General features: G+C 46.3%; 1 protein-coding gene across 1 annotated transcript; it reads left to right on the top strand.

Annotated features, from left to right (window-relative positions):
• The first annotated feature begins 2,922 nt into the window (after positions 1-2,922).
• LOC310917340 (3 beta-hydroxysteroid dehydrogenase type 7-like) lies at positions 2,923-20,576 on the top strand. The gene is made up of 6 exons (XM_083875485.1): positions 2,923-3,144; positions 8,024-8,179; positions 12,110-12,218; positions 16,372-16,471; positions 17,375-17,537; positions 18,882-20,576. The coding sequence occupies exons 1-6, from the start codon at positions 2,997-2,999 to the stop codon at positions 19,319-19,321; spliced, it is 1,116 nt and encodes a 371-aa protein (XP_083731611.1). The 5' UTR covers positions 2,923-2,996; the 3' UTR covers positions 19,322-20,576.
• Positions 20,577-22,511: the final 1,935 nt, after the last annotated feature.

Genomic DNA, 22,511 nt, shown 5'->3' with positions numbered 1-22,511 from the left:
AATAAACTTACTGTAAATGAATATCATGTCAGGTGTCCTCTATTTACAAAGGTCAGGGCAAGTTCAAGCAGAGTACAGCCTGAAATCAGGGCAATTGCTTTTCCTTCCGGACACCTCAGATTTCTCTTTGGGAAAGCTTCTTTGCAGAGCTCTTAAATTAAAACAAGAATGTGCATGGAGCACCTGGGCACCTGCTGTGGGCTGGAGGGGAAAAAAAGGGCTTTTCTTGCCTAAAACCAGAGCTGGGCTTCCGTGTGCTTGGTGAGACTGACTCCTTTGCAGGTGTTGGATAGAGAAATCTGGATGGATACAGAGTCACCTCAGCATTCCCAGCCACAGCCCCAAACACAGGGGCATATCCCAGACACAGGCGCTCATCCCAAACACAGATACATATCCCAGACACAGGATCTCATCCCAAACACAGATACATATCCCAAGCACAGGAGAACATCCTGCCCTCCTGGGGAGGCGTTTTAGCTCCTCAGGCAGCCTCTCAGGTCACCTTTGAGCACCTTGCTGTGCACAGCCGAGTGAGGCTCTCCCCAGAGCTGGCAGATTCCTCCTGCAGAGCAGCCCCCTCCAGTTCCTGCAGGAATTATTTTTCATGTTTTCCAGATTCTGTGCTGCCCAGGGGTGCAGCTCTGAGCTCACAGTCAGTGTCACTCAGCTCTGCACAGAGCAGGGACACAAAACAAATCCTTTTCCTGCTGCACACCAAGGACAACTTTCAGGCCCAAAAGCACAAACAAGGGTGGGCTGAAGGGAGGAACAAGAAGGATGGGACCTCACAACCTGAAGAGTTAAACCCCAATATGCAAATGGACCAAAACTTATAAAAGTGTGAGACCTTGTGACCAGACTGCCATTTTATGACCATTTTGGGTCCACCTTGGGTGTAGCCCTGGCCAGGCTCTTGTCTTGCCCAAGGTGTACCCCAAAGGTCTTTCAATAAATATCTAATTTATTCTCTAGCTCTGTCCAGTCTCTGTTTCAGCTCAGCCTTCCCAAGGCATCAGTAAAGGAGCACCTGGGCTGTTTCTGTCACAGCTCTGGGCTCTGACCTTGTTTTTCATATCCCAGTGAAAACAAGAGATATGGAAATCCCAGCCAGTTTTTCCTCCTCCTGATGAGATTGCACTGCAGAGATGCAGATACCAGAAGTGCAGCAGAGGCTGAGCCTTGTAAACACAGAAATGTCCACAGAGTTGAAGCCTCTGCTTCACAGGGCTTTTTGCATCACTGATGAGGACATGCTCAAGGTTACTTCATGCCAGACATTCCCATGCAGCACCTCTTGGGTCTCTCAGGGTGTATTTATCTCAGTTTTTGAGTCCTAACACCTCCAACTCCGATGTATTTATCCTTGCACAAAATCCTCTGAGGGAAGGCAGTTGTGTTAATCACCACTGTACAGATTGGGAGTTGCTGGATAAAAAGGCTAAATTAATTTCTTGGGACATTTGTGGCTGTGCTGGTCTGCCAGGCACCAAATTAGCATCAGGCCCATGTTGGTCTCTGGGCCATTATGGCCACTGATTGTAATCACAGCAAGGGGAACTGACTTCTCCTGAGCTTCACACAGCCCAGGAAAATCAATGGCAGAGGGGAACACATTGAACTTGTAGCAGGAGCTGATTAAAAGAAAACTATTTATTCACAAACAAAACACAGCTACACTTGGAGTTCACTGCCTTAACTCTTCATTAACCTCGTGCTCAGCACCAAGTGGCTCTTTAGCCAGCCAGGCACTGGCAAGAATGGCTCTGGCCATGAATGGAATAGGAATTGTCTGCACATTCCAGCCCAGGGATGGGGGAAGCAGTGAACCTGAAACAGGAACAAACTCACCCAGAATTTCCCAAGCAACACTACAGAAAACAACTACTACACTGTATACAGGAAAAATAACCAGGGAGACTTATATTACCTTATTTACCCTCTAAGGACTATTCACCAAAATCAGTGACAAGCTGCTTCGAAGATGGATTGGAAAAAATGTGACTATTCCAGACTGAAGGATGTTGTTTACTTGGCATCAAGGAGAGTCAGGGAGCTGATCAGGCCTGACTTTGTTATCTCTGAGCCCTTTTTGGGAGAGGCAGAGAGAAACAGGACAGGTCTTTCCCCTGCCACATCCCACTTTTAGGACAGGATCAAGCACTCTTGGACAAAGCTGGTCCCATTTCTGGACTCATCCCAAACACAGGGGGATGTGTGGGAAAATTTCCTGTAGGAAATTAGACAGCACACACTGTCTCTAGCAGGGAAAGGTGTGTCAGTCATGGGCTGGCAGATGAAACTTGTGTCAGTGATGAGAATTAATTGTTGGAACACTTTGCCAAAGGATGTGGTAGAGTTTGCACTCCAATAGGGTTTTCAAATTAGGAGAGGTCTTTTTCCTCCTAAATATACATATAAATATACTACATATATCTCAGAGAGAGGGGTGTGTGTGATGTACCCAACTCAAGGCACTTCCATCCAGGAGAGCCATGCCAGATGCTCAGACTGGTGGAATTGGTGACCACAGAACCCCAGATGCCCATCCCTGACACAGCCCAGCTCTGGAAGGATTTGCTGCTGTAAAGCCTCTCTACAAATCCCCAGGGCATGGGAAGAGGGTCCTTGCAGCATTCCAGAGCTCCAAGAACTGATAAACCTGCCTGTGGGAAGGTGGAGAACTTCTGGCATCCAAATTTTGGCCTGAGACTGGACACACACCAAGGCAAGCCAGAGGTGCCCCACTGGCCATGGGCAACCACGGGAGCAGGGAAAGGCTGAGTCAGAGAGCCCAGAAGGGGCCTGTGGCAGCCCTGTGGGACTGTGCCAAGGAAAATCTGATTTATGTGTAACAGGCTGGAGTTAATGTTCACCCAGTAGCATTTTGTGACAGCTAAACTTTAGACTTAGCTCAAAAACCACTGGCTGAGTGCAAGATAAGATCCTGGCAGCCTCCTTCTCTCCGCTCCCCAACCACAAAGACATCTTCAGAAATGGATGGAGCCTGGGTCTACCTAGTGACAGGAGGATGTGGGTTTGTGGGGGAGAGGATTGTAGAGCTCCTGTCTCGACAAGACTACATAAAAGAAGTCAGAGTTTTTGATTCAGTAGCAAGAGAAGAAATAGAAAAACTCAGCACAGGTAAGAAAAGGGCATCAGCATCTATTTAGTGGCCATAAGCCTTCCTTCCCTGGCAGCTGGGATAACACTGGAGATGCCACAGTTACAGGTGTGGGGCAGGAACTGGGATTAAACAGACTGGGTGAGGAACAACTCCCAGCTCACAGGTTTTACAGCACAGGAGTAAATCTAAGAAAAAAGACCCCTGGGGATGGATCACCCAAGAGATGTGTCCCAGTCACCAGGCAGGGATCAGTTGTTCTTGGATTGAGTTTCTAAGAACCCCCTAATTAGGGATCTTTTCCTTACTAACTCCTGTACCAGAGTTTAAAAGATGAGTGGAACTTGCAGCTTCAGTCTTTAAAGATGTTTATTCGATTCTTTATCTCAAGGTCTGCACGCCACCTAACACCAGGCTTAAAGTGCTGGAAAACACCTCTGCCAAACCCCCCAGGCTTAGTGCTCAAGGTCTTCTAAAAGTTTCTAATCCAATTAACTCTTAATTGGAGTTTATATGTTTACAGTTTTGTGCCAATAATCACTATTGATTCCAAACATGCAATTTTTACATCAAATACATTTTACTGATGTTTTTGTGCCACTGTCACAGCAGAAGATGGAGTCAAAGGAGGAGAAGAAGGACTTAAGGCCCTACCCAAAATTCTTTATCTTGCTCTCATCTACTTTCATTCTAAAAACTCAAATTTACAAATTTTTACTCTGTGACAAACTAAACTATTATTTGTTTTAAATCTTTGTTGTTTTCAGTTCGTCCATAAGTGTTGGCAGTTTTTCCATGGACTGAGGTCAAAGGCAATGCTTTCCTGGGGTCCCAACCAGGGTCTTGGACCTCCCCGGGCAATTCCAGGGGTTTTCCTCCTACCCTGGACTCCAACAAGTTGTGAGGGGGGACACAGGGGCTGTGAGGTGGGACCTTGTCTGCCCAGCTGCTTCTGCTCAGCCTCTCTGACACAAAGGGGCTCAAATCACATCCTCCTGAGCTGCTCCTGAGGAAAATAACTAAAAATCCTGACAGCAACAGGATCACTACTGCAGGCATTATGAAATAAATTATGGAAATAATTGAGAGAAATCTATAGCAGCCTTTAAAGAAAAAGGAGATAAGTCTCAGTAAACACTCAGAGATACTGAATTAATCCATTTGATCATATTCTGAGAGCTGCCTTCACGCAGGGTTGAGCAGAGTGAGATTTGTCGGGGAAAAAACAATCTGTTTTACTGGATTCAGGAATAGCCTATGCAAAACAAGGCAAGGCAGCTCAGGGTGCTCTGCTCAGCTAATGCTGGGCTGGGTCCCCTGTCCCTGGCTGCCCAAACCTTCAGCCTGCTCTGAGAGAGGCAAAAAATGCTGAGGGAGATCCTGTTGGGAGATAGGGACAGAAAGGGGATGCACCCACAGCAAGTCGAGACTCCCAGGGAAATATCACAATCACAAAGCCTCCCTGGCAGATGAACTCAGCAGACTGGTTCCCCCGGGTTTCAGGGAGCCAATTACCTTAAAAGCACCCCTAATTGAAGAAAAAGCTGTTTAAACCTTAGGGAGGTGCTAAAATCCATGCTCCAGGAGAGCTCTGTTGCCTGACACCCCAGCAAACCACAGAGAAGGAGGCAGAGGCAGCCTGGGGGCTCATCCCAACCCCATCCCTGTGCTCCAGGCAGAGTCAGCTCTGCCACAGCTTCCCCCACAGGTGTTTGTTCTGTCCTCAGGCCACCCCTGGCAGCCCGTTTATTTCTGCCCCAGCAGGCAGCGGGTACAGTCTGGCTCCTTGATTTCCCATCTAAACTCACAGGTAGAAGAGGTATTACAGGATTACTGGGATTTTTTTATTTTTTTTTTTTTTTAACAACAATCTTCACCATCTGCAAACCACATCCTTCCACTCCATGCTGGTTTCTGCTTGAGGCTAAAGCGGCTCTCACACACTCCTTCCTCCTCCTGTGCTCCATCCAGCACTGCAGGCCACTGGGATTGCTCCTGTCTGCACGGGGGGCACGGAATTGAGGCTGTGGCCTTCCTATTGCTGCAAAAATCTGATGGATTTGCCTCTCCCATCCTGTAATTTATCCTCCTGTTTTACCTGTCACTGCAATTGTGCCTTTTTTCAGCTGACAACAAGCAACAGCTCCTGAGCTGCCCCAGCCTGATTTAATTCCTTCATGAGATCAGCTGCCTCTTCCCTGCTAAACCCAAAAAACTTCTCTTTGTTCCTATCAAATTTCACTCCCCCCACCCCCCACACTCTGTTAGTTCTGTTCAGCTCATACTCCAATCCTCCAGCACGGTCCCTCCCAGCCTGATGTTATCTGCTGATTTAATGAACAAATCTGCCAGATTTTTGATGAAAACAATCAAAAGGACTCAAATACAGCAATAAGCCCTGGAGAGCCCCAGGGCAGCCACCTACCACGGCTGGCAATTCCCTGGGAACTGTAATTCCAGCAGCTTTGTGCTCTCCTTAATGGGGCTTATTTAGCCCATGTTTTACTGACTCCTTGTGAGAATGAGGCAGAGTTTCCAAAGCCCTTCCAAAATCAAGATAGATGACATCGACCTGTTCCACAATATCCCTCCAGCCTGTTACCTTGTCATAAGGACAAAGGAGGTTGATCTGGCTTGATTTGTTCTTGACAAATCCATGTCAGCTGCTCCCGTTCTCCCCATTATCCCACAGGCGCTCACACACACACTCGTGCTTTGAGTGAGTGCTCCTGAATTTCCTGGGGTTGAAACCAAAATGTTCTGTAATTTCCTGCCTCCTCTTTATCTCCCTTCCCAGCACAAGTGTCTCATTTGCTCTGCTGAACCCTCCCAGTGCCTTCAGGAGTTCTCCAAAGTAGCTGATAAGGCACTAAAGCTGCACTTGCACCCCTCGCCTCTTTAGGAGCCCTGGCAAGAGCTCATCAAGCCCCTGTCAATTTGAAAATTCCTCATGGTTGTTTTACAGCAGCTGCCTTAACACAGGTGGTGTGAAAAAGACTAATTAACACTTCAGCCTGATGGGTTCCAGGCTTTCCTAAACCATAGAATAGCAGAAAAATTTCCCCCCAAGTCTGCTGGCATCCTGCTCCACCTCTCAGCAGGAGCGTCCTCCTCTGCACTCTGGTGCTCCAGGCAAGGGTTTTATCTCTGCTACATGGACAGCTCCTTCCTTCTCACCCTCTATTCTCACTGGGTGGACTCTGAGCTTTACTACTAAATTAATATTAATACCCAATGTTAATTAATTTAATATTAAAACTCCTCAGAGTGAGTCCGCTGGTGGTTGGCTATGCTCCTTAAGAAAGCAGCCTGACCCTTTGGTAAAATTTCTGTCTCTTCCTCCATCCCAGCCTGCCCAGAGATTCACCTGCTGGTTTGGATTCTGTCCCTCCATTTGGACCATGAGGAATAATCATTTTCCCACCTTGCCCTGTTGTCTCTTCTCTGAGGGTTTCAAATCATCACAGCTGGATGAGCCACAGAGCCTTCCCTGAGCTGCTCATTTGTGTGATCCTCTAGAATTTCCTGCCCTGACCCCGGGATATGTGGGGCTTTCCAGGCAGCCCAGGGCAGAGGAGACATCTCCTTCCCAAAGCAGCCCCTGCCTGGCTTACTTCCAATCCCTGAGGAGCACAGGCTCCTCACCCCAGCTTCTCCCTGGATTATTCCCAACTATGGGAAAAGAAAAAGGAAAAAAATCCTATTTAAATGTTACAACAGTGTCTCAAAGCAAGAAAATGAATAGGAGATGCCAAGAGTGGCCATGGACGGAGCAGCTGCTCTGAGGAAGAAGAAGGAGGTAAAAGGGAGTAGGAGGAGAATTCCAAGTGGCTCTAAGGGAGGAATTTCCTATGAACTTTTAAAACCTGTTCCATTATTTTCCTTCTTAATTTACAGTATTTGCAATTTAAACAAAGCTTTGTGTGATGCCTCTTGAAATCACCAGGTGTTATTCCCAGCAAGCCCTAAAATATTCTGTCTGCAGGAAAGAGTCCAGTACAGCTTCCCTGACCCACAGAGGCTGCAGCCCTGGGCCAGGGGTGTCCTGCTGCCAGGGCCACCCTTGGGTGCAGGCTGGGCATTTGCAGTGACAGACTCAGGGATTCTGGTTGAATTAAAACTAGATGCAAACCTGGATTCTTGGAGTTCAATTAAAAAAAAAAAAAAAAAAAAAAAAAAAAAAAAAAAAAAAAAAGAAAAAAGGATTTTTGCCATGTGTTGGATTTGCTGGATTCAAACAGCACAGTAACTATCAGAGAGTGCTTGGCCTTGTCCTGCAGAGGGGACACTCCAGGCTTTGCAGGGTATCACAGCTCCAGGGCTGCCCACCAGCAGCTTTTGCCCTGTGGTGATATGATGGAGTTTTTGGCAGTTCTGGAATTCCTGGCTGGAGAGTGATTGGAGGCGTGAAAGAAAGAGAATGGACTCTTGCTTGGGTTTACCAGGCTTTATTCTTGTCCTGGCCAAACTTTGTGCAACACAGGGGCTCTCAGCCTCGGGCTGCCCCTTTTTACCTGGATGGGCATTCCCCCAAAGAGGGGAATCCAGAACCAATAGCCAGCAAGGGAGGGTGTAACCCCGGACAGGGGAACTTAACAGAACTAAAGAAAAAGGTGTTGCCCTGTCCCCAAATGGAATCCCATGGCTTTCTGCTCCGAATACTCCAGATCTAACAGAGTGATTGACAGAGCATCACTCAGGGAGAAGACCATAGAGGGGTAAGGGGAAGAGGTGTCCGGAACAAACCATTTTTAAACCAATATAAAACATAACAAAAACCATACAGAACTTCAGAAAATTCAATCGCATACAACCACAGCAGGGAGGTGAGGATGATGATTTATACTCTTTTTTTTTTTTTTTTTTTCCTCTTTGCACCTCTGTATCATTTTTCTGCAGCTGCCACTCATGTGACAGTGACAAGGGGAGACATCCGTGACCTCAGCGCCCTCCTGGCTGCCCTGCAGGGAGTGCACGTAGTGCTGCACACGGCTGCCCTGGTGGACTACAGGGACACGGTGCCCTTTGGGGACATGAGAGCTGTCAACGTCGGGGGTGAGCCTCACACAGTGCCCTCAGCACTGCCCTGCCCTCACACTCACACCTTGGAGGCTCCAGCAGGCACATCCAGCTGTGCCTGGTGCTCCCTCTCCCTGGATCCTGCACACCCCGAGGTGTGAATCCCACACACCTCAGGCCTTTCCAGCAGGGAAGTTTCTCCCTTTGCCGCTCTGTCCTTGCTCAGGGCTGGCCATGCTGCTGCTCCTCTCCACTCCTCATCAAATCTGGACTCAGCTGTTCTGGTCCAGGGCAGAACTTCCCCTGATGCCACTGAGGGGGTTCAGGACACACCGACAGTGGTAAGAGACTCTTTGGTGTGTGACAAGGATAGTAATTAAAATTAACCCTGTTTAGATATCTCACAGTGAATTATTAAAAAAATATGGATATTGATCTAATACCAATATCCAGCTATGACAGACAAGGGATCTCTCTAACAGTTTACAGTCAGACAGTGTATGTTTATTACAACGCTGGGCAGCGTGCGGGATCGCTCCCAAATACACACACACAATTCACAGATGATCACAGGGAGTATTGAATACCCAAAACACAAATGGATATTCATAACTCTGGTACATCCCATTCCCTGCTTCCTATGGTAATTAGCCAAAAAACTATTAAGCATGTGTGGTTTGTTCTTTGAAATAGGTCAGTAGTCTTTTTTATGGGGTGGGGTCCCAAAATGATGAAGTAAGATGAGTCTTCCTCAGCTCTGACTTTTTAACCTTTAGTGTTATGTGACAACTGAATCCTGTTTTTCCAGGACTGTTTGATTTATGATTGTATTGTATTCATGGAATCTACTGATAGTTTGACAGGTTTCATGATTTAACAGTTCCTTCAGTCTGGCTTCTGTTAACAAAAGGGAAGTTTAGCTACCTTACCTCAGCAATATCTATTTTAACTTTTTAAAGTTCTTAATTCTTCTAAATCAATGCTTCAACAGCTTTCCCAGGGATTTTGCCCTGTACCCGTTGAACTGCACCCACCAGAAGGGAGTGATGCTGTGTTAATTAGCAGAGTGATGTTTAATTAGCCGGAGTTCCCAGCTATCATGTATCAACAGGCCATGTGTAACTGAGAGCTCCACAACCCTGTCCTCCCACCACCACCAAGAGCCAATTTCATGTTTGGTGCAAGATCTGCTCAGAGAAAATCTGTTCATAAATCTAGGAAATAAGCACAGGCTATAAAAATAATGAAATCCCTATTACAGCAGCAATTCCAGTGGTACCTCAGGCTGTTAGCTACTAAAATAGTCGTTAACCAAAAGGAAGGAGTTTTATTTTTTTTTTTAATATATATATACATCTCCAACTCAATTACTGCTTAGGACTTTGACTATTTGCTGATACATTCAAGGGTAGCATTTAAATTCCAGCCTTCTTTTCATTGCTATAGTTGTTTTCAAAACTCGGTGCTTTTAAGAGCCTGTATTGTGCTCTCTGTGTTCTGAGAATATTCAGAGCCCGAGGGTTCCTGCTGCTTTTTAGTGGCTTTGTGAGCTCTTCCCCTTCACTGTTGCTGTGAGCTCAGGGAGGGTTTACAGAGAGCACTGAACACTGGGCAAGTCTCCTCCTCAGCAAACCAAAGCTCTTGCAGATGTTGGTGACTTTCCCAGAAAACCACACACATAAGGATTTTTCCAGTGTCACCGAGTGACTCTTGGAGGAGCAAGGTCTGGGATGGCTGAACAGGAGCCTGTCCTGCATTTCTGCCTCCCCTTGGATGGTTCCACATGGAACGCCCCAAGATGGGGCTCCTCAAAATCTTGAATTGAGAGATTAGTCTGAAGTTCTCTATTAAAACCCTGGCAGATAAAGGAATAAAAATGGTATTTGATACCTGCTGTAAGCTTCCAGGAAAAAAAGTAGGGTCAGGAGAGGTCAAGTATATAATCCTCTAGCTGGCTCCTCTGTGCAAGTCAGGCCACAGAAATTCATCCAATTACTGCCCTAAGCCAAACGATTTGTGGTGAAATTGGACCATTCCTTTTCAAAAGACTCGTTGCCTCGAATTAAGAGTGCAAGTTAATGGGCTATCTATCATGGCTTTCAGCAAGCCATGACAATGCTGAGGAGTGGTGGTGTGGCTATGGTTAATTATCATTTCTGGCCAAAATTTACATCTGCTTTGATTCCCTCATCTGTTTCAACCACTGAATCCTGTTATAGCCTTGTTGACTGAATTGAAGAGCTCCCTGCTACAAGAATTATTTTTTCCATCTAGTCACTTAAAGACTTTTTAATCTGCTTTTTGTTGAGCTGAATGGATTTCAACTCAGCTGTTTCCAGTGCTGTTTCTCACCAGGGGTTCTCAGTTAACTTTACATATTGTGATAGGCTCCTAGAGAAGCACATTAATTCTTTTTCACTGGGATTTCAGTGGTCTGAAATTATCCTAAACTCAGGATTTCCTTGGTAATTTCAGATTATGCCCTTAATAGCAAAGAGAAGAGAAATCACAAGCTCTCCCACACAAAATCTGCAGACAGGGCTCGGGGCAGAGCCTGCTTAGTCAGGTACAAAGAGGAGGTTTCTGGAAGCCACCCCAGGAGCTGCTGCCTTTCACATCTGCCTTATCAGCTCTGAAGGCCCCCAGTCCTTGTCACTGAGGTTCTCACAGGTCCAACTTGGATAAAAACCACAGTGAATGCGAAAACCACCACCGCAAGAGTCACAGATCATTTGAACCCACCAAAATACTCAAAAATAACCACTCTAAATCACACACTGACCAATTAGTTCAGCCAGAACAACCTTCTTTAAAGCAAACCATGTTTTGGATTTGTCTGGATTTCACGTGGACTCGTAAGCTGCCCTCATTATTTTATTTAAAGTTCTGCAACTCTCCGGAGTCTGATGGAGTGGTTTCACCCTGTTGCACCTTGCAGAGCTTCTAAAGGGCAACAGATGCAACTAAAACATTGATCCTTTGCCAGAAGGCTGCAGTTCACCAACAGTCTGCCCACGAGTGAAAAAAGATGGAGTTTTGCTCTGCCAAGCCCTCAGCTTCCCTTTGTCAGCAGCTCCAAAGTGCAAGTTAAGTCAGTTGCCAATGGCCATGGAGGTTCAGCCACATCAGAGCTGTGGCTGTGACTGCTACTCATGTTCTAAACCATCCCAATGAAGCACTGATTTAGAAGAATTAAAGACTGTAGTCAAAATAGATAGTGCTGAGTTAATGTAGCCAGGACTTCCCTTTTGCTAACAGAAGCCGGACTGAAGGAACTGATAATTCTTGGAAGGAAGTGATAAATCAGAGAAGCTGTCAAACTAGGCTTTTGCATCCTGAATAATCAATAGACCCCATGAATACAGTACAATCATAAATCAAACAGTCCTGGAAAAAACAGGATTTAGCTGTCATGAACACTAAAGGTTAAAAAGTCAAGGGAGGAAGACCCATCTTACTTCAACATTTTGGGACCCCACCCTGTAGAAAAGACCACCGACCCATTTTAAAGAACAAACTACGCATGCTTGATGGCTTTTTGGGCTAATTACCGTAGGAAGCGGGGAATGGGATGTACCAGAGCTATGAATATGCATTTGTAGTTTGTGTATTCAATATTCCTGTACATTAAAACCCCTGTGATCATCTGTAAATTGTGTGTGTGTATTTGGGAGCAATCCCGCACGCTGCCCGGCATTGTAATAAACATACACTTTCTAACTTTAAACTGTTAGAGAGTCTTTGTCCGTCATAGTTGGATATTGGTATTAGATCGATATCCATAGTTTTTTAATAAATCACCCTCCTGAGGAAATGCAGCCCTGACCTGGGACTTTACGTATTTTCAGCCATAAAAAAGTTGGGTTAGTTCCAAGTTGGAAAAAGCTTGGGAAGTCTGTTTGGATTTGCTCAGCAGGAATCAAGGCAAAGTGGTTGATGTTTTGTCCTTCCCATCCTGCCCCACAGGCACTGAAAATGTGTTGAGGGCCTGCTGTGCCCTGAGCATCCCATCCCTGCTCTACACCAGCTCCGTTGCTGCTGTGGGACCCAACACATCCTGTGAGCCCCTGCTCAGGTGAGGCTCAGCAAACCCTCTCCACTGCCCTTTGTCCACTCAAACAGCAATGGGACTGCAGCCAGAGGGAGATTTCAGCTGTGGCTGCCAAGGAGAAGATTTGTGTTCCCTTTCCTGTCTGTTCCTCTTCTCTTTCCTGAAAACCCTTCCTTGCTGCTCTGCCCGTTCAGGAACCTCAGCTCTTCCCATCCTAAGCCTGGCCAGTGATACCTCAAGGTGAGAGCTGTGTGTCCCAGCTGCACTGCCAGGCTGTCCCTGGATCTACAGCCTTGCTGCTCCTCTGAGCCCTAAAATCATTTACAGATAAGGTTTCAGGTGCTCAAAGTTTGGGATATTGCCTGAATTATATCCTGTTGTTGGGTCAGTTTTTGCTCTCCCTCCCAATGAGTCAACTCAAAGGGCAGGTGATGCCCTACTGCTTCCCCCACACTGCCCCTCCTCCTCCTCCCAGCTCCACAGAGAACTTCTGGCAAGCCTGTGCCCAGCTCCTCTTATCGAATTTGGGCAAATCTCTTGTAGCATTATCCCAGAAAAAAGCGATTTGCCATGAAATCTTAGGGGACAGATGCACTGGTGTGAACCTGCCCTGCAGGATTCAGGTGTAGTCACATCCTTGGTTATCTGCTCCTGACCTGTCAGTTGTACCTTTCCATCCCTCAAAGTCCTTCTTCCTGGAACATGCTCATGGGGGCTGTCTCCTGGGCTGCTGCATGTCCCCACTTCAGGGCATTATGCTCATCCCTCTTCCTCTGTTTGTGGCTCCCATGAGACTGAGCTGAGCCACAGACCCAGAAGCAGCAGCAGAGCTGTAGAAAACCCTTTGTGGCAAAGGTGGCATTTGGATCAATGCAAAGACAATGGTCAAAATAACAATTTTAAGGTTGTTTTTTTTTTTTTTTTTTTTTTTTTTTTGTTTTTTTTTTTTTTTTTTTTTTTTTTTTTTTTTTTTTTTGCTTTGATCTCCAGAAGTGACTTTGACAATCAGCTGACAGCCCTGCTCAGGGCTCAGCATCAGGACACCTTTTGTATTCCTGGGGAAACAGCACCTGCAGAGCAGGTGAGAGAGAGAGCAGGGCTGATATTTCTGCAAACCAGGGGCTGAAGTTTTAGGTTAACTTTGAGGTCAGTCTGATGTGTGCTATTGGAAGGCCCCTCACTGATTTCAAGCCTGGTTGTAACCACACAGACTACTCAGCCCCTGGAAATCTGTGTGCCAGGGGAGCTGGCTCCAAGTCCAGTGGTGTCTCCACAGGCAGCCAGGCTGGACACAGCTGCCTCCAGTCACTTGGCTCTAGAAATTTGAGCCCAGCTAGAAAAGACATAACTTAAAATTACCTACAAGCCTAAATTTCATGCTAATAAGTAAGTCAAGGCATAAGCCTGTTGTTTTGAAAAGTGTCTAAGCACTCAAATCTGTAGAATAAATGTCTGGGTTATGAAAAAAAATCCATGAGAGCAACTAAATCCACCTGGGACCACGAGCACTGGAGACTGTGTCACTGCAAAGCTATGGAATTTGGGCACTAGCAAATGCAAACAATTCCTAAGAATTCACGTAGATACAGGCACAGCCTCGTCAGGACTTCAGTCCTGTGACTTAAGGGAGAGATGTGAACAGATGTCTTGAAAAAAACAGCCCCAGATCGTGCCTGAGCACAGTCCTTTGTCTGGTAATGGTGGCACCAACAAGGGCAAGTAAAACCCACCCAGGCTGATGCTCATGGAACTACAAACAGCCCTCCCCAAAAACAAACAAAACCACACCTGGAGCCTTTCACACATTTTGCAGAACATACTCGGATTCTCCCATTATCCTGAGAGGAAGCCTTAGAGAGGGGTCTTCAGTCTCCAATTATTTTGATTTTAAACAAAGCGAGTTAGGTAATGGGAGAAGTATCAGCCCCCAGCCCAAGCTTACCCCACCTGTCTCAACAGGGAGCCCAGGGGTGACTGGGAGCAGCAAAACAGGGCTCTGTTTTTCCAGACTGACAGCACAGGTGATGCCTTTCTCCTTCCTCCCCTTCTCCCCTCCTCATCCCCACCCCATCTGTTCTGCCCTCACCCCCACAGTCCATGATCCTGCCTTTTCCTTTTCCTTTTCCTTTTCCTTTTCCTTTTCCTTTTCCTTTTCCTTTTCCTTTTCCTTTTCCTTTTCCTTTTCCTTTTCCTTTTCCTTTTCCTCTGTCCCCCTTCTCCACCATTCCTGGTAGAATTTATTTAACTCCCTTTCAGGTGCCGGGGAATTGGCAGAGACAAAGCAGGAGGAGCCTCTGGCCGGGGTGATGGGCACAGGGATAATGCTCACACCTCAGCATCCCACAACAATAGAAAATGCCTCTGTCAGTCTCAATCCCTGGGAGACAGGCACTGCTGAGATACCTTCTGACAATGCTGCTCCAGTCTGATTAGCGTTCCCTTATCTGGGATCGTTTTGAAAAGCAAGAGCATTATGCTGAGCTCTTTGTTACTACCAAGCTTCAGAGGGGTGGGGGGAGGCACACGCAGCAGAGCCCAGGAACAGCAGGCAGGTTTGTCCCTTTGTGGAGCTGCTGCTTTTTAAAAAGCTTTGCAAGGGAAAGAAAGAGAAAAATTGATTAAAATAAAGAGAGAAAGCAATTAAATCTAGAACTTCTAGATAACCCCCCACTAATTGTCTTGGGCCTCTCCTGGGCTGGCAACAAACCTTGCACAATCAATCTTTTGTCTTGCTTGTTTTTCGGTTTGTCTCTTGTTCATGCCCTGTAAACACGGGGAGGGGAGGAGGGTTTTGTGATTGAAGCCCAGGGTGTGTGAGGAGTCTGCATTTCTGATGCTCCTAATTTATTTCTGTTGCTGTAGCACAAGGAGAGCCTGATCTCAGCTGGGATATCTGACACACAACATGCCAGACTGCTGAACAGGCAACAGCATCAGCCACGTTTTACATAGGCAGATCTGAGCACAGAAAAGAGAAAACAACTTGTCCAAGGTCAAAGAGGGAGCCTGAGTCAGAGCTGGCTCTCCCAAGGCCCAGTGTTTGATAAAAACACCTCTGCTGCAGGTTTGCTGGGTGAAGTGCTCACAGGGCACTGGGCCCTTCCAGGAGATGGATCCAAGCCCATTTGCCACAGGAGGGAGAGGATTCCTCTTTGCCCTGTGTGGGCTGCCCCATGCTTGGCAGATCATGGTTTGCCAGGGTGGATTTCTCTTGGATGGCAAAATATGGAGTAAATGAATTTAAAAATGGGAAGAAAGTCTCCAGCAGCACATGGAGGGGAAAAGAGCTGATCTCTGCTATCCAGGGGAGCACAGGAGCAACTGGATGCTCCTTCCCAATGCTGCAAGGCAGGTTTCTTCACTCCAGAGCCCGCTGGAGATGTTTAATCAAATCCCATGATGGCCTCAGGCTGATCTAAAACCACTGGGACAAAACGCTGACACCCTGTGGGGAACAGAGCTGCTTCTGCTTTCTCCTTGGAATTATTCCAAGCCCTGTGGGGCCAGCTCCATGTGAGATCCCACAGGCTTTCAGCCTGAGGAGCAGGTTGTCATCCACTGTCACAACCCAGTGCTCCCTGCTTGTCCTTGGCTCTGGGTCCTCTGCTTCTCCTTCCCCTCAAGGGTAATTTGTGGGGGGAGATGAAGGAGCAATCCCAGCAGAGCCCTGCTGATTGCAAGGCTTCCAGGAGAGCTCCAGCAGCCCCACCACATCCCCAGCAAATGCCTCCCAACTTTAATCAACTCTGTGAGAAAATTAAGTAGCAGTTTCTCCTTTTAGTTTATGGCTCATGAGAGGCTTTTCTCTGCCTTTAATGAAAAAAATGAACAAGAATTGCTCTCATTTTCCTGCCCTCCATCTTCTTGTGCTCTTTCCACCTTGCTCAGCTCCTTAAAAAGCTGCTTAAAAACGTAACTCTGCTGCCTTCTAATTTGCCTGATGGAATGTTATTTCAATCATGCCATTAGCCAAAACTAAATCCAGCTCTGAGAAACCACTGCAAACCCGCCTGTGAACACCCCAGAGCACCTGGTGCTCCTTGAGGGTTTATTCCTGATCTCAGATTCCCATAACTCCCAGGCAGCAGGAATCCCTGGGGAGGGAGCAGGGAATGCAGATATCCCTGAGCCCTGTGCTGTGCTCCATGGTCACTCTGTGTCCCAAAATCTGTCCCAGAGGGAATGAGGACACCCAGTACAGCGGGGAGGTGGAGCTGCCCTACGGGAAAACAAAAGCCACGGCGGAAAAAATCGTGCTGGAAGCCAACGGGAAAAAGGTACAAAATCCAGTGGTGGCACCCCTGGAATTACAGCACAGGAAAGGGGGAGATGGTAGGAAAGACCCCACAGCTCCTGTTTAAATGTGCATCCAACCTCTGCAATAACCACATTGTCCTAAGCCTCCCAAAGTCTGATATCCCCACATCAGCAGGAAGCTGCCAGACTCTCCCAGGATCAAAGGGTGCTTCCCTTTTAGGCTGTGCTTCAGCTCCAGCAGGAGTGTCACTTTGGAAAGGGCTGTGCTAAATTATGTCTGAAGGAATTGGGTTCAACTAGTCCAAACTGAAAAAAAGTGTAATTTCCAGGCTTTCCAGAGTGGCTTAAGAATTAAAAATATTGGTGTACCCAGGGCCAGCCCCCTACCCAAGGTGGCTGTTCAGTGTTCTAGACTGGCAGTGCAGTCAGCAGATATAGTTCTTCTATGTTCTTCTAGACAATGCAAGAGAATGAGACTTGTGCTCTAAACAACTGCCAGGAGCATTCTCTCCCCCAGTCCCAGTCTGAGGCCAGCCAGTTGGGCTGCCTTGATCAATACAAATATTGGTTTGTATTGATCCAAATGGTACCTGGTTTTGGTTGTTGCAAATCCTCTTTTATACACCACAGCTGCAGAAGGGTTCGTGCCACCAGCACTCCCCACCCAGCACCTCTCAAGGAGCACCATGTGAGTGCTATGGGAAAAAAAAAAAAAATTAAAATTAAACTGGGCGCCTCCTTGTGTTTTTAGGGACCCAAAGTAGGTGCCAAACATGCAGAGCACCTCTGAAATGTTGACTCCTCCAGGCCAGTATAGCCAGGGTTTGGGTTTATCTGGGAAACCCAGTGTCACTGTGGAAGATTCCATCTCTGGATCCTTCTGAACTGGACCTAACCACTGATGTCCCTCCCTGATGTTACAGCTGAGCAACGGTGGCACCCTCAGAACCTGCATCATCCGTGCCAACACCATCTATGGGGAGAAGGCAGCCTTCCTGCAGGAGCTCTATTTGCTTGCTAGAGCCAGGAATGGAGTTCTGAACTACCTGGAGCCTGAAGACACCGAGCGTAATCTCACCTACGTGGGTGAGTGAAGACTGAGCTCTTTGCATGGGGTGCTCCCAGCTTTAGTCACAGGGGATTTTACATGTCAGCTTAGCCATAATCCCCCAGACAGAGAGATGGGTATGGTGAATGAGCACAAATGGGTTTGGAACCACGAAACTTAGACTGGCTAAAGGATTTTAAAAGCAAGTTTAAAAAAAAATGATCATGTTTTTATTGTATTTTTATAATATTTTATTGTAATTTTATATATTTATTATATTTTATTAAATTTTTATTATTTTTAATATTTATTTTATTCAGAATGAAATTTTTTAAAGCAGGGGTTTTTTATTTATTTTATTATTTATTTTATTGTTTTATTACTGTTTGCCTGGGAAGGGTTTTAATTTTTCCCTTTGAGAAGCATTTCAGGGATTTATGCTGGGGGCAGAGACAGAAATTCCAGCTGTGTTTTTAAAAAAGTTTTTGCAAGGATAAGACACTTCTTCATTAGAAAAAAAAAATTAAACTATCACTGCTTGTCAAGTTCTTTACAGAAAAGGCTGCACTACATAACCAGTTTTAGTAAGCACAAGAAATTACTCACAAAACTTACAGGAAGAGTTTGTTCTGGAGCCTTTCAGGGGGGTGTAATTCACCATCAGCTCATGCAGCATTCAGTGATTCCTGTGCAGCACATCTACATGTCTCTTTCCAAAAGTGCAGATTTTGAAAACGCTGTTAGAGAAGAATCAGGCCCAGATAAATCAAGTGACTCCTTCAAAGGCTCACAGCAGAGGCAGGGATCAAACCCTGGAGCACTGCCTCCTATTCATCCTGCTCTCCCTACAAACCACTGCCCTTGTGCTTCACATGAACCAGGATCACAAGGCCCATTAATTGTCCAGCTCAAAGGGGAGACCAGAGGTTTACAGGCTCTTGGAGGCCTGGATTAACCACTCAGTCTCTCAGCTGAGCACACCATGAGGGCCTCCCTGAAGATGGCAGGTCCAATGCTCTCATTCTCCACTAAACAGGGGAACTGAGCTCCTCCTTGATGCTGTTTTACACCACAACAACACAGACTCTGAGATTCAGAAGGCTGAAAATGACTCCTCTATTTTTGGGATGTGTCTCCCTTTTATACTATTTCACACAGACCAATTGGATTGGTGACACAAAGGCAAAACCTCCTCACTCACATTGGTAAGAGCAGAGGGACATCAAGAAGTCCCTCCTGGGGAAATGAATGAATAACAAAGTTCCAGTTACAAAAACACTTCTCCTGTTTACAGAAAATTCCCTGGGGAAAGAATTTCAGAAAACCAAAACACCCCAGGCGTGGAACCACCTCCTGAATGGCTGTTTCTGTTCTTTCTCCAGGGAATGTGGCATGGATGCACGTCCTTGCAGCAAGGCACCTGCAGCTGCAGCCAGACCTGCTGGCAGGACAGATTTACTATTGCTATGATGACACCCCCAGCAAGAAGAGTTTCCTGGTCAGGCACCAGCTGCTGTCCAGTGCAGACCCCTCGGTGAGGCTGGGCTCACACATCCCCTACTGGAAGATGTGGTTGATGATACAGCTGCACAGGCTCATCAGGGCCATCCTGCCTCCTTTCTGGAGGCCACAGCCTTTCCTCAGCGTGGCCCTGCTCAACACCATAGTCACCAGCTTCTCCTTCCAGACAGACAAAGCCTCCAGGCACTTTGGGTACAAACCCCTCTTCACGTGGCAGGAGAGCAGGCTCAGGACTGCACAGTGGCTGAGAGCAGCTGCAGGGAGCCTGGGACCCCCCCAGCTGCATGAAAAGAAGAACTGAGCAGCAGTTTTGGGGTGAGGAACTTGCTTATCACAGCAGCAGGTTTTTCATCCGAGCTCCACAACCTGCACGGACCTTTGCAAGCAAATAAATCCTGGGACGGAAACAGAGAAGGAGGAAAAACTCTCAGGCTGCAAGTGATACCCTCATCATGCCAAAATCTCAGCTATTTTGTGTCCCTTAGGGGCATTTGGAACCTTCCCTGCACACACACACAGGCCTTGCTGGCCTCCCTCATGTCCTTGGTGCCACCACTGCATGGTGACCTGTGGTGACAAGAGAGAACAAGCTCAGGTGGGAGATGGTGCCCAGCAAATTTTACCTTTGTGGTAAAATCAGAGAAGCAGTTTTGTTCCTGGGAAGCCACGGTCTGGGACATTTGGTGGGGTGGCTGTACCTGGCTCAGCCACTGAAGGGCTCTTCAGTGATAGTTGGGGAGGACAAGTAAAACCCAGCAGGTTCTTGCTCTGATTTAGGGTTTAATAAAAAGAAAAAAAAAAAAGTATTCCCTTCCCCAAAACTGCCTCTTGTAAGGTGCTTCCTGATATTCTTTACATGTGGAATACTGAATATCTATTCTGAAATATTATCCCTATAAAAGAAAAACCTCCAATCTTTTGTCCTAACAAGACACAGGCTGATTTACCTTTTAATTGTATGGATGGAGAACTGATGTCTACAAGCTCAAAGGTGGGATTCACATGGTTTGCAACTCCAAATCTCTCACCACAGAGCACTCCAGTGGCAAAGCAAAGCAGATTCCAGCCCATGTTCAGCTGCTGTGCTGGCAGAAAGCAAGTGAAGGCCTTAGGGGCTGCATTTATGCTAAATAACATTTAAACTCTGGGAGGAAAAGGTCATTTCCACTCCTTCCATGGCACTGGGGCTGCACAGATGATATTTTCCTCACACAGACTGGGTGGGCACTTCCAGGAGGTTCACAGCAAAACTGTGGTTTCTATCAGTTTATCAGCTTCTCTGTTTTTAAGACTCGCAGAGAGGCTGGTAAATCTGCATTATGCACAACTGAGATTTCAGTTTTCACTTGAGCTTGGAGGAATGGGATATTTTTACAACACTGACTCGAACTGAAAATTAACTCTGTTAACATCACACTTCTGTGCTCTGTGAATCTGTACCCATCTCTTAAGTGTTCCTGAATAAAAGTGTGCACATGCACAAATAGAAGCTTATTTTAATTACAAGTGCCCTGATACTCCTTGAAAAAGCAAGTTTCAGCATGGCATCCTTGATAGAGATGATGAAAATTTGCTTCCTGTTAGTCCTGGTAATTACCCAGGAAGGAAAGTGGAGCAATACAGTGAGAGCTGCCAAGTGAAATTTGCCGAAATTCACACTCACAAGAGAATTCTTCAAAATGAGCTTACGAGTCAGAAATCAGTTGCTCAGGTAATTCATCACTAAGCTCATATAACAAATAAATTTGGCCCAAACTGTTGCAATCTGCTCACAGAGAGTTTGAAAAGGTGAAGTGTGTAAATGACCAGTTCCCTGCTATTTTTCCCCTTCCACTTGTGCTGAGGGGCTGTTAAGAAAGAGGATAATAAGATTTCTGATTTTTCTATATTCACTAAAAGCCTCTTTGCAGTTTTTTTTTTCCCTTTATCCAAATGGTAGCTGAGAAGTCTAAGAAGGTCACAAACAAATCCACCCTCGATTCCTCTCCAGAGCATCCCCACAGTGCGTCAGCCTTTGCCTCAACAGGTTTCGATGCCTCTGAAATGATGGATTTTTTTTTTCCTGCCAAAAAAGAGCCACTGGGTGGAGCTGCGAGGCTGGGAACGGGATTGATTCTGCAAGGACCGAAATCCCTGCCCAGGCTGGAGGGTCTGTCCTCACTGTGGCACTGGGAATTCTCCCCTCCTCTGGCTGGAAGCAGTCCCCATTTTATCTGCATGTAGCCCTGTAATCAAAGACACCGAGGAATTTTATTTCTTTTTTTTCCACTCGGAGCTCATTAGAAAAGAATAAGAGTTTGGTTTTTGTTTTTAAAAATAGAAGGGATTTTGGCTCTCTGACCTCTGAGAAGCCTTGCACAAGCACAACAGGCTGATGCCTTCAGTCCCAGTCCCTCGGTAATTCCTCTGTGGGATTTGGAGCTGCTGCAGATATCAGATGGGAGAGTTGTCAAGCCCCAGTACTATCCCAGAGATTAATGCCTTACAAGCTTACCTGCTTTCATAAACCTTGCTGGGAACCTCATCATGCTTTTGTTCCTGTCCTGCTCATCATCACCTATGATTCTGATGCTTATCAGGGTGCAGATGACATGCAGGATAAGCAGAAGGGATTTTCAAAGGAGGTTAAGTGCTGGCTTTTTCAAAAGTATCTGAATTAGCTGGCTGCTCAGCTTTTTTTAATACCTACTCACCTCCCAGGCTTTGACAAAAGCAACCAGAGGATTCCCTTTCCCTGGTCATGGTGGAAATAGGGGGAAAAGTTAGACAGCAAAGCCTCTGTGCTATTTTCCAAAAAGATGAGTAAGCTTCCTTTGGCTGCTCTGCCTTTTGGCTCCTCCAAGCTAATGCTGCTGCAGACTTCCTGTTAGATCCTTGATTTTATCAGATTATAACTTGTTTTCCCCTGGCAATGCTTTAATTCTTTCTACTGCATTGGGTTGTCATTGGCTTTTCTTTTCAGGGTCTCAGCCTTATTATGTAACAGCAGCAGCAAAAAAAAAAAAAAAGAAGAAAAGAAAAAAAATATATATTTCAGGTCTGTTTCTACTTCTGGAGAGGAGCCTTTGTGCACAATTACTCATCCAAGAGATTCAGCAGGTATAACTGCTTCCCCCAGGGGCTCCATTATATAATTGGATTTCAGCCATACAAATTAAATCCTATCTTACCCCTTAGTTAAGCCAGGCAGTAAGTATTTAATGCTAATATCCCTGACAACTATTGCAGGGAGAAGCAGAGCTGAAGCACGGAGGAGACAGATGCAGGCAATCTCTGCTGCAGGATCAGGGAGGATGAGCAAGGACTGACACTTGCTTGTATTTTCAACACGGTTAAACTTCCCCAGGACTGGCCATGGCTCGGCTGGAGTTGTTGTGTGAGCCTGAGCAGGGTTTTCCTTTGGTTTTCCATGCTCCAGGAGTGTTCCCGTGTGCACTTCAAAGAGCCACATGCCTAACCCTGTTTGAGTTTCTCTGGAAGTCTCTGTTCTT

Source organism: Zosterops lateralis (assembly GCF_965231275.1).
Source record: "Zosterops lateralis genome assembly, chromosome: 19".
In the NCBI taxonomy this organism is placed as follows: domain Eukaryota; kingdom Metazoa; phylum Chordata; class Aves; order Passeriformes; family Zosteropidae; genus Zosterops; species Zosterops lateralis.
This window is presented reverse-complemented; position numbering and strand designations above follow the sequence as displayed.